Genomic DNA, 12,874 nt, shown 5'->3' on the forward strand with positions numbered 1-12,874 from the left:
GCCTCTCCACCCCTTGCCCCGCCCCCCATTTCCAACCCCTTCCCCAAAAATCCCACCCAACTCCGCCCCCTCTCTGGTCCCTAGTCCACCCCTTCTCCAAATCCCCACCCTGGCCCCCACCTCTTCCCTGCCTCCTCCTGGAGCGCACCACATTTCCTGCTCCTTCCCATCCCTCCCGGACTATGCTGATTGCTGCCAAAACAGCTTTGGCGCAGTCCGGGCATGAAGTGCTGAGAGGTAGGGCAGGGATGTGGTGTGCTCAGGGGAGGATCGGTTGGGGCGGGGAAAGGGTGAGCTTGGCTGCTGGTGGTTCAGGGAGCCATCCCACTTAATTTCCCATGGGCTTCTGCAGCCCTGTAGGGCACCCACGTAGTCAGCATCTATGGTCCCATATGACTAGTTTCAGGGGTCGGCCAACCTTTCAGAAGTGGTGTGCCAGAGTCTTCATTTATAAACTCTATTTAGTGTTTCGCGTGCCAGTAATACATTTTAATGTTTTTTTAGAAGGGTTTCTCTCTCTACCAAAGTCTATATTTATTATAACTAAACTAGTGCCTGTATCGTAAATAAACAAAGGTTTCAAAATGGTTTTAAGAGCTTTCATTTAAAATGAAATTTAAAATGTTGGATCTTACGCCCACACCACTCAGTCCGCTGCTGGTCTGGGGTTCTGTTCACCTAGGCAGCAGTGGGCTGAGTGGCCTGCGCCGTGGACCCCCAGCTGGGAAGGGTCTGGCAGCCCTGTGTGGCTTGGTGGCCCCGAAACTCAGCCCACTGCCGCTCAGGGGTTCCATCCTCCGGCTCCTGCCCAGCCGGATCCGGCTGTCAGACCCGCTCAGCCCATGTGCCAGTCTCTGGTCGGGTCCCGGGCCCTGCCCAATACAGTGTTGGTATCTGCCTTCTCCCTGGTTCTGAGCCTGTCTCTTCCTCTCTTTGCACTGAGTAAGAGTGGATGGACCGAGCACAGGGCTGGAGTTGAAGGGTCTGTTCAGGAGCTAGAATGAAGGGAGGGACTCATGGTTGGGGCAGGAGATTTGCATTTGGGGTCACCTTACTTGGGCAGCTCCATGTTGTGTGGGGGTGCAGTGGTGGAATGTGAGCTGGGGTGCAGGGGCTCCAGTTTGCTGGCTCAGGGTGGGAGTGGGGAGTTGCGGGTCTGGGGGTGTAGATCAGGGCAGAGGTGTGGGGGCATGTGAGGGGGCGCAGGAATTCATGGTAAAAGAACTGGGCATGTGTGGTGGATGCCGTCAGGGATGGGGTCTATGAGGGGGCGTGAAGAGTCAAACAGAGGGCTGGGCGGTATAGGCTTCAGGGGCAGGGGCCTGGGGGTCTGTGGGGGGTTGCAGGACTCAGGGCGGGGCTGGTGTGTGTGTGTTGTTGTTGTGTGTGTGGGTGTGTCAGGGCAGAGGGCTGGTGGGTGTGTTGGGGGGGGTCAGGTTCGGGACAGAGGGCTGGGTGGACTTGCCCCCCTCCTGTAGAACCCCCAAACCTTCCCCTCCCGCTCCTTGTCCCGGACTACCCCCTCCTGGTGACCCCACCCCCTATTTTAAGCCTCCCTGCCCCTTATCCCTCTGACTGCCCCCCCTTAGGCCCTACCCCTACCTGTCCCCTGACTGCCCAACCCTTATCCACACCCCACACCCAGACAGACCCCCTGGACTCCCTGCCTATTAAACCGCTCCCCGCCCCCTGAAGACCCATATAACCCCCACCCTACTCTCTGCCTGCCCCAATCCCTCTCCACACCCCTACCTTCCTGACAGTCCCCCCAGAACTCCCGACTCATCCAAACCCCCCAGGTCCTTGTCTCTGACCATCCCCTCCATAGACCCCACCCACACTCTAACTGCCCCCCAGGACCCTCTTTGCTCCCTGTCCCGACTGCCCTGACCCCTATCCACCCCCCAAACAGACCCCGGGACTCCCATGCCCCATTCAACCCCCCTACTCCCTGACTGCCCCCTCCAGAGACTCCCGCCCCTAACCAGCCCCTAGTATACCACTCCCCCAATCCAACCCACCCTGCTCCCTGTCCCCTGACTGCCCCCACCCCTTACCCAACCCCCTTGCCGGTCTCCTTACCATGAGGCTCCTCGCTCATCCGGATCCCTGCCGCTGCTGCCCCCGCGCGCGCAGCCCTCCTCCGCCCAGCCCCTCAGAGCGGGGTGCGCGCGGCAACAAGGCTCTGGATGAGCGAGGATGAGTCTTCCCCTCCCCACAGAGCCAAACGCTGCCCCGCGGGAGCGCCTAGCCCCAGCCCCCAGATCGCTGCGTCCACGGTGGCAGAGTTCTAGGGGAAGGCGGGGGAGGGGGCAGTTGCTTGCTGCGCTCAGGCCGGCACTCCGACCTGGGACCGCGGATCCTGCGGCTTGCCACGTCGGCAGGATTTTTAATGGCACGCGGAGTCCCAGCAGGCAGCCGCATGCCATTAAAAATTGGCTTGCATGCCGTGCCATAGGTTGCTGACCCCTGGACTAGTTAGATTAAACTTCTGTGAGCTGCAGGCTGAATACAGGAGAGATCAAGGTGCCACCAATGCCTGAAGCCCCTGCAGTGGCAAGAAACAGACTAGGTGAGATATGCCCCAATGATCCTAGCCCCAATTTATTGTGGAGAGGCTCCTAGAGAGGAGAGGAACATCTCTGCCCAGTGGCCAATGAGGGGCCGCAAAAACAACGCTGCTGCATAACGCAAGAGAACATGGCGCTTAACATGGAACGGAGCTGGAGCCCCAAACATGTGCCTAGCACCCTCCTTCCCCAGACACCGTACGTTGTAATGGGCCCCAACCAAGAGCCTCACAACTTCACGCCCCGAACTGAGCCCTGGGAAAGCTGAGATTTAAATCCAAACTTCCTCTCTTGGGCTCCCTCCTTAGAACACAGCATGCAATGCCGCATTTTGCAAGTCCACACCACTCACAAAGGGCTTCCTCACTCCTGCTGGGAGCACCACCCTTGGAGGAAAGGGGGAAGGCTGGCAAGCTGCCAGAGGCTGCCCTGGGAATAACTGCTGATGGAACCCCATCCTGGATTCCTCCTTGGCTGCTAATAAAGTGTAAACTGGTGGAATGATTCAGGAGAAAATAACCACGACAGCCAGCCAGGGCCCACCCTGGATAAAAGTCTATGGCCTGTGTTATGCAGGAAGTCGGCTTCTGGTCTTAAAATCCATGATTCTATGAATCCCTGTGGGTGTTTGTAACAAGAAAGTAAAATAACGTAACCATCAGAAAGTAAATAGGCAATTCCCACAGTTTGGGGGTTCAACCTACCCCCTCATAGCTTGGGCCAAGAAACCTGATTTTCCCAAACATGGGCATCATTTCAGAAAAATTCACCGGGGGGGTGGGGGGCGAGATTTGCTTTCATAAAGACTCTGTCCAAAGTTGAGGGGGGCAGGGGTTGTAACAAGATTCGGGGGGGGGGGGAGAGGTGGCAACTGCACTCCTTGTCCCATAGCAAATGATGTCCCCAAAGTCATTCTCCCTCCTCCACCTCACCAGCTCCCGTAAACATTCCCTTGAGCACCTGTGCAAGAGGAGGTAGGAGATTAGCTGGCATCCCTTAATTACTAGGGACCAGACAGCATCCAAGAATTGAGCCTAGTATGTCATGTTCAGAAATGACTGATGTGATAAGGATCAAGGGATAGTAGGATATACAGCAAGCTTGATAGGTTGCTTGACTGTTGTGTAAATAAAAGCGTAAGGCACTCAGTGTTTAAAGAGAAGAGTGTGCAGATAAGTTAATATGGAGGTAGGCGGATGCAGCAATACCAGCCTTAGCTGGCTCTGATAAGCAAACTGAAAAAGGAGCAATGGTTTATGCAGCATTAGAAAAAGATCTAATGTTCATGCCACAAAGGAAAGATGCAACAGCAAACCAGAGATTAGAGACAAGGACAATATTGGACTTTCAGGAACTACAAAATGTCTCGCTACTGCAAAATTACTGCCCATATATGGCTCTACTGTTTGCAATAAAAGGTCAGTTCCACACTACGAGTGCTCATTATTATGGATGGATGAGATCCTATACGAGACAGGATAGGGGAAAAAAATCTCTCTCTCCCCTTTCCTTATGTGTCTATTACAGATGTTTGACCATAATACACTGTGCCTCTCTATGACTGCCTTTATTTTAGACCCAAACTGATCTCCACTCCACACAAAGCAGCTGTCAGCGCTTCTTACCGTAAATGAGTTATGTCATAAAATAGACATGGGCCACAATTGTACCTCCTTGAAACTACAGTGGCAGCAGGATGGAGGGTATCAAAACCCACTTTTACTCTTGTGTTTCCAGGTTAGAGACAGCTGACTTTTTGTGATCCGACAAGTTTTCCACACCATCAGATATGAATTACACCCTTAACTCCAGATTAGAAAGGGATCTCAACGCCACCTCCTAGGCTGGTCCATTGCTAATCAGAAATGGTGAATTATGAAATAGAAGCCAAAAATTGCATTATTTACAATAAAGAAGTCAGTCCTACAGAGACAAAAGTCTCCTGCACCATTAAATATTCTTCTGTTCTCCATACTGGAACCTATCCCGATGCCACTGACATCAACAGGAGTTTTGCCCTGGATTTCACCAGTGACAGGATCAGGCCCTTTGGGTCATTATCCTTCATTTTGCGCTTTAGCCAGATTGAAGAGTTCAATCCCAAATATTTAGGGCTCTCTAAAATAGCCTTCTGTTGTCCCTTTACATATGTGCACAAGAGTTCATGGCACAGCTGGAGCAGCAGAATTCCCTATTAGCAAAAAAACTGGTCCCTTTAAAACTTTGCACAAATAGCTGCTGACTAATAGATTCCTGAGGGGAATCTTGCACATTATACCTTGCTAAACATGCTGCATGGGATCAACTGCACCACCACGCTCTCCAGTAGCCAGCACCTGTTCCCTTTTCTCAGGGTGTCACTTTTACCTAGTTATCAGGCTGAGAATGCTCAGGCAAATACCTTGTGTTCTTCCTTCATCACCTGTTCAATAAGCTCAGATTTCATTGGTGGTTTAGAGTACTGGCCCGAAAGGAGCCCGTGTCCTAATTTAGCCCTGTAGGGAGAAGGGGGAAGAAAAAGAAACAGAAAGACAAAGGTTTGGAGCAAAGAAACTGACAGTAACTTTAAGTCCTTGAAACCTCTTTACGGTCTGCAATTAGCTAGGCTGGAACATATATCTACAATTCTTCCTCCTCTGTCCTTCTCCCCAACCCATGTCAAGATGCTCTTCTACTATTTACAGATAGTTTGTCGTAGCATCCTTGGCTCAATATGCTTAATAATAGGAACCTGGCACTTACATCTGCGTGTTGAAATCTTGTGTTGGATCTAGAGGCGAGTAGTCGAATATTCTCGGAAGGTTTCCCACATACCTAGGCAGTGAGAATAAAAGAGAAATGGTCAAAAATTATAGGTGAGTTTATCTGGATCCTTTGCTAAGACGCCTGGATACCCTAGCAGGTTGTTCTGCAGTGATACTTAAGTAAGCTTCATGTCTTGGGAGAGTTCTGTAGTGACAAGCTTAAGCCACCACCACAATGCAAACAAACAATCTCCCACTGCTCTAGAAGCTCCTAACTGGAGGGAAAAGATAGATCCATGGTTAGAGTGTTAGACTGGGAGTTGGGAGATCTGGATTCTATTTCCTTCTCTGCCACTGACCTCCTGTGTGACTTTGAGAGAGTTGCTTAGTCTCTCTGTATCTCAGGTCTCCATCTGTAAAATGGTAGCATTGTACAACATCACAAGGTGTTGTGAGGATAAATACATTAAAGATTGTGAGGCCCTCAAATACAGCGATGGGAGTCATATAAACACCATGGATAGGTAGACAGCAAACTTACAAACAGTAGCACTTACTCTCATCAGAGTACCGTACTGCATGGATGTTCACTAATTAAGTCTCACAACATCTCTATGAGATAAGTAACCTCTATGAGGCAATAAGTGATTTGCCCATGTGCACAGTCAGGATTAGAACTAATAAGTTCCTGGCTCCTAATCAATGGCTCTTTAAGTGAATTCTGGATATACATCATACAAATGGTAAGGTCTGCAGTCTGAAAACAAGTTTCTGATGCCCAGTTTCAAAGAGAGAGATAGGACTAATTTGTGCCTTTTCAACAGGCATTGAAGAGTATGTTAGTCTATTCAGTGCTGCCACAGTGTGCAGTGCTTGGCAAGCAGTTTTTATCAGAACACAACGAAGATCTTCCAGGGAGGTAGGGTTACATTGAAAGAATATGTCCAAGTTAAGCCTGGTACGTCTTCCGTCATTAAAAATCTTCACTATATCAGTGATGCCAAACACTCCAGACAGGTCCAACAATCATGCTGCTGAAAGTAGCCGCACTTGGCAAGATCAGTCCGGATATTACATTGAAAATTGAGTCAGGGAAGTTGGCACAAGGGTGCTGCAGTGAAGGAGTTAATGAATCTGCAGACACCACTCCATACGGATAAGTAAATAAATAAAAACAAATTCCACACTCCTCCCGCCTTCTTTTCCAGAAGGCAAGTGCTACATGAAAATCTAGGAAGATGTCCAAGATCTGAGAGTGTCACTTTCAAGACATACACTACTTCTGTTGGGATATAAAGGAACATGCTGAGTTTTATTTTCAGCTATGTGCAATTCTCCAAAACAACTATAAACAGTTGTTTACCTGGGAGTGCTGAGTGTTCATCTTTGACTGTCAAGAAAAACTCAGATATAAAATAAGGAAGAGAAATATCCTAAATGAACTGAAAACAACAACATTTGTTTCTCACTCAGCAGAGGAAAGTAACTAAACAAACAACTCACTCGCAAAGCTGAGATTTTTATCAAGAGCAAGCTTTGGCTGGCAATATGCATCTCTCTTTTAAGCCTTGTCTACACACAATTTTGTACAGGTTTAAATATTGATGTAGTTATACTGGTATAATATTCCTAGTGTGGACACAGTTATACTGGTATAAATGTGCTTACACTAGTATAGCTTAGGCTATGTCTACACTGAGCACCATACAGCGGCACAGCTGTGCCACTACAGCAGTACCACAGTAAGGTACATAGTGTAGCCGCTCTTTGTTTTCAGGAGAGAGCTCTCCCAGCGACAAAATAAAACCACCTCCAATGAGGGGCAGTAGCTTTGTCGGAGGGTGAGCATCTCTCACTGTCAAAGCGCTGTCCACACCGGCACTTTTCGTTGGTAAAACTTTTGTTGGTCAGGGGTGTGTATTTTGTTGGTCAGGGGTGTGCAACAAAAATTTTACTGACAAAAGTGCAGTGTAGACGTAGCCTTACTCTCGTGCAGGAAAGGAAATAAGTTATATCCGTATAATGCACTTTTATAATGGCGTAACTGCTTCCACACTAGGGGTTGTATTGATCTAATTATATTGGGGGACAAAAACACATGCCTGACATAGTTATACTACTGTACCTCTAAAAGAAAGATAGTCCAGTGGTTAAAGCACTAGCATAGGACTTAGGAGACCTATGTTCAATTCCCTGTTTTGCCACAGGCTTCCTCTGTGATCCTGAGCAAGTCACTTAGCCTCAGGAAGCCCCTGTGCCTAAGTTCCCTAGCTGCAAAATGGGGAGAACAGCACTTCTTTGTGAGCGAAGGGTGCTGAGAGAATGAATATATTAAACATGGTAAAGCCCTTTGGTACTAGGAAGATGGGAGCCATTCAAGTACCACAGATAAATAGATACCAGTTCAGAAACTATGTGCTGAAGTTTATGAGCCTGGGATCAATCCTACTTCAAGGAAGTCAAAAGGGATTTTGACTTCAAAAGCTGTAGGAGTTCTGGATCTCCTCCTCCCTAGTCTGCAAACACTCTCTGTCAAGCCATTGAATTGGCTGGAAGACAGCCATTTACAATAAGAGTTACACCCTGAAATACCATATGGATTACATAAATAATAGATTTGTGACATCAGAGCCTGCACAAAGCACTGCTGAGAATTACTTACGCTCGCTGAAACTCTGGGATGCTGAAAATGGCCTGCAGGACAGCACTGAGGTAGCAGCTATTTCCCAGGTTCTTCATGCCAGTGTATCCTGGGCCATACATGGGCTTTAGCTTCACACCAGATTCCTGAATCACTTCCCACTCAGAGACTCTTGGCTTTATGTTGTTATCTCTTAGGCCGTTCTCTGTCTGAATGCAAATGAGTTCGATTTTTTTTAAATATATCTGCAATTATGATGCATTAATTATAAACCAACTTAGCTGACCACGTTATAAAACAGAAGAACCCAACTCAAAATGAAAGTAAAAAAGTTCAAAATCAAAACACCAACAGCTTCTTGCTATTGCAATAAACTGGCTAAGTGTGGACATCTCTTCCTCTAGAGGCTGGTCCCAGTGAATATAACTGCCTGCTCCTCAGTCCCAGCTAAAAGAGTGCTCCTTTAGCCAGGGGTGAAAGTAACTTAACTGACACAAGACTGCAATGCTCAGGTTGCCCTTTAAATCGCTGGCCTCGGAAAGCCGGTCCAGTATGCTGGACCGTACCATACCAGCTCACTTTTCACTTCTGCCTTTAGCTCAAATGAGAGAGACCTCGGTGGTGGTGAAGGTTCTCCTGCTCACAGCTATGGTGTCTCTACATTTGCAGCCACCATTCACAACACCATAATATATTAATAGCAGTAGATCACCAGTGTGTTAGGCATTCTACTGGCAGGTCTGAAGGCAAGGGGTAAAATTCTGGACCCACTAAAGTCAATGGTAGTTTTGTCACTGGGTGAAATCCAGGTCTCACTGAAATCAAAATTTTCATGCTTCCTCAGTAAAATAGGCATTTTCCATTACTAAAAGTGATTATTAAAATAAACTAGTTTCCACATCAATATTAACAGCATATTTTGATAATTAGAACTGAGAGAATTTTTCAAAAGTGAAATTTAACTTTTTACTGTTATTTTTGCAGTTTATTGTTTGCTTTCTGTCAGCTCAGACAATGAAAACAGACTATGAACAAAAGTGAATCTGACCAGTCAACTTCATACCCATTTCATTTTCAGGTTCTCATTCACTGACACAAGACTGCAATGCTCAGGTTGCAAATAAATAATAAGTAATAAATAATAATAATACCACCTACCTCTTATATAGCACTTTTCATTCATGGAGCTTTAAGTGCTTTACAAAGAGGTAGGTATCATTATCCCCATTTTACATATAGGGAAAGTGAGGCACAGAGATGGGAAGTGACTTGCCCAGGTCACCCAGCAAGTTAGTAGAAAGCCAAGAATAGAATGTAATTCTCCCAAGTCCCAATCTAGTGCTCTATCCTTTAGGCTATACAGTACTGCCTCCAAGGCTGAAGGTAAATATACATTTGTACATACACATACACAAAAAACCTAAATTTGGGGCCAAATTTGACCAAACTGTGCCTTTAATTATTTTTTGATTTGAGCCTTAGCTACTTGCTCCACTTATCTTTGGTGGATTTTGACTTTTTATCTTACGTTTAAATGTGCAACAGGTTTTTTAATTTGTGAAATTAAAAACATTACTCATCATAATTAAAAAACCTCAATATTCTTCTCTCTTTTATTTAGAGGATTTTCTTATCTTTGTGAGCAGTGACACACTAACCTCTGAAAGTTAAGCATATAAACTCCAGATAAGGAAGGAATTCTATTGGAAGGCAATTTTCAGCTCCAGAAACCATAGGGGATATGTCTACATAGCACACTAAGCCTCAGCTGTGACCCAGGTTTGAATTCAACCCCCCATTTCTGTCCACACACAAATCAATCTGACTAGGGTTCTAAAACCCTGCTATGGGATTGGTTCCAAGACTGAGTCCTGCTGTGATTTGGGTCCAAGCCCTGTAATTTTGCAGTGTACGCAGCTCAAGCTGCAGATCCAAGTCAGGTCTGTTTAAATGCATCATGGACACATTAGAATGTCTGACAGACCCAGTTCCAGCAACTGTAAACACATACATAATGGGAAAAGAGTGCCTAGGAAGGAGTGATGCAGAATGGGATCTGGGGGTCAGAGTCGATCTTTGTTGCAAAAAAAGCAAATGTCATTCTGGGATGTATTAGCAGGAATGTTGTAACCAAGACACAAGAAACAATTCTTCCACTCTACTCCATGCTGATTACACCCTAACTGGAGTACTGTGTCCAGTTCTGGGTTAGGGTTAGTTCTGGGAGCCGCATTTCAAGGAAAGGTGTGGACAAATTGGAGAAAATCCAGAGAAGAGCAAAAAAATGATTAAAAGTCTACAAAACATGACCAATGAGGGAAGATTGAAAAAATTGTGATTGTTTAGTCTGTAGAAGAGAAGACAGAGGGGACATGATAAAGTTTTTAAGTATACAAAAGGTTGTTACAACATGGAGGGGAAAAAATGTTCTTAACTTCTGAGGAAAGGATGAGAAGCAATGGGCTTAAATTGCAGCAAGGGTGGTTTAGGTTGGACATTAGGAAAAACTTCCTGTCAGGGTGGTTAAGCACTGGAATAAATTGCCTAAGGAAGCTGTGGAATCTTCATCATTGGAGATTTTTAAGAGCAGGTTAGACAAACACCCATCAGGGATAGTCTAGGTAATACTTAGTCTTGCTGTGAGTGCAGGAGACTGGACTAGATGACCTCTTGAGGTGCTCTCCGGTCCTATGATTCTATGGCTGAGAGACCCAGGTCCACTAATTGTAAACCTAGGTTTAAAATGCAGTGTGAGTGTTCAAGTGCAGACTTGGGAACACTGAGTCCACAAGCCTGGACCCCAAAGATCTGAGTTAACAATGCAGTGCAGACATACCCATACTGATTTAGAGCCTAGAGAATCAACATGCAGTAGCTGACAGTATTCTTCACCAAGCTAAATACAATCATTACAATCTCAGGCAGTTAGCTTTAGGAATCATATTTTATTTTCCACTGATAATTTATTTTTTTCTAGTTAGAAGTATGTGAGAGACTCTAAATAAAAGATGAGTTTCCTACCACATGCATCTGGAGCATATCAATCCCAAAGTGTGCCAAGTGTTTTGCTATATGTGGATCTAAAACTGCCTCCTCTTCATCAAAAGAATAGACATCTACAAAACAGAGAGAAGCAAAAGTGATGATGCAAAGGATGTTACCTATTGGCTTTATTTAGGAATGGCAACAAAACATTCTAAGAGTGGTACTACCTTTACAGACTGGGCTATTGATAGTACCAACATTTATGTATGACCTGCAAAAGTATATACAGAGTTATACAGGTTAGAAGGTATCTTACCCTCCACAATACAACTGCATTATTAAATGCTCTTAAAACAAAGTTTATAGTTTCACCGAATTTAAAGTTTCCTAAAAAAATAAAAAAGTTTACTGTCATTTCCAAAGAAAAGCAATACAAACATGTGAGGTGTACTAAATGCAAGAAACAAAACCACACACAAACATCAGTTATGCAGCAAATCTACATTTTCAACATAGAGATTCTTTTCAAATTATGTGATCATTTGAAACTTTGTGAACCTGTATATATGCATGTGCAGATATTAGATACAGACAGAGGCACTAGAACTATGGACATCAACAGTTGATTGACTACTAATGATATTTCATCGGTCATCAATTGCTGCTAAAGGCACAAGGAGAACATCTTTGCCCTTACTCCTGTTGTGGTGCAGGAATGATCGAGGAGAACAGAGAAATCCATCCAATGACAAACAAAGGTAAACATTTTAGTAATAGTAACCCAAGAGGGCCTCAGAAAATCAGCATTATATTTAAGAAAAGAATGACTGTCCAGGGGTTAGGGTACTAGCCTAACATGCAGAAAACCCAGGTTCAAGTCCCAGCTCTGCTACAGACTCCCTGTGTGGACTTGTGCAAGTCACTTAATCACTCCATTCTCTGTGTGTAAAATAGCAGTGCCCTACCTCACAAGAGTGTCAATGAGGATACATATAAGAACAACTTACTATGGGTCATGGTGGCTCCATCACTGACAATTTTTAACTCAAGACTGGATGTTTTTCTACAAGATATGCTCTAGGATTTATTCTGGGGACATGCTCTGGCCTGTGCTATACAGGAGGTCAGACACTAGATGATCATAGCGGTCCCTTTTGGCTTTGAATCTATAAATCTGTAAGACTGTGAGATAATGCGGGGGCCACAGAAATATCTTAGATACTTCCAGGTTTAGTGAGACCTATGTTACTTAAATGTCTGCCAACAAAATTCCTATCCTTAACTGCATAGATCACATCTGGTTCATAGAACTTCTTATAAATAGATCTGTAAAATATCTCCCATAATAGAAATAAAACCTTCCAACCTGCATTTCAGGGTTGTTATTTTAGTTTCCTGCTGAATGAGGATTGTTGGATATCAGCCTTGGGACTGATATGATACGCCTAAGGTATGCTACGCTATTATGGAATGCCAGATTTATATAAACCTATACATCATACTGGTAAAAGTTGCATGAGCCTGATCATAAGACTGCATTAGTTCTCAAAATAATTGATTGCAGGATACCAATGTGAGAATGTGTGACAGAGAGAATTTACACTTAAAATGCCAAAATGTGCTTTTTACACACATGGCAAGCAATCTTCATTTTACTTAGAGAATACCCATAGTAAAAATATTAGTTTTAATGTATAAAGCTCCAATCAACCCCCCTAAAGAACTGCTCAGCAATGACTAAAGCTAGACTGAATAGGATAACTACTAAAAAACTAGTAAGAACATTGGACCAATATTCCTTGATCAGACAAAACTTGGGAGGTGGGAGACCTAGGTTCAAATAAGACGGTTACTCACCTTTGTAACTGTTGTTCTTCGAGATGTGTTGCTCATATCCATTCCAGTTAGGTGTGTGCGCGCCGCGTGCACGTTCG

General features: G+C 45.1%; 1 protein-coding gene across 1 annotated transcript in view; it reads right to left on the reverse strand.

Moving 5' to 3' along the window:
- The window catches only part of USP13 (ubiquitin specific peptidase 13), a 100,222-nt gene that overhangs the window by 33,503 nt on the left and 53,845 nt on the right, over positions 1-12,874 (reverse strand). Inside the window, exons 7-10 of the mRNA XM_032783664.2 lie at positions 10,977-11,071; positions 7,977-8,164; positions 5,313-5,384; positions 4,972-5,065 (exon numbers count right to left, since the gene is read on the reverse strand). Coding sequence (XP_032639555.1) covers positions 4,972-5,065; positions 5,313-5,384; positions 7,977-8,164; positions 10,977-11,071 — 449 coding nt within the window. The remainder of the gene's footprint in view (positions 1-4,971; positions 5,066-5,312; positions 5,385-7,976; positions 8,165-10,976; positions 11,072-12,874) is intronic.

The sequence above is a fragment of the Chelonoidis abingdonii genome, chromosome 8 (genome assembly GCF_003597395.2).
Source record: "Chelonoidis abingdonii isolate Lonesome George chromosome 8, CheloAbing_2.0, whole genome shotgun sequence".
Lineage (NCBI taxonomy): Eukaryota > Metazoa > Chordata > Testudines > Testudinidae > Chelonoidis > Chelonoidis abingdonii.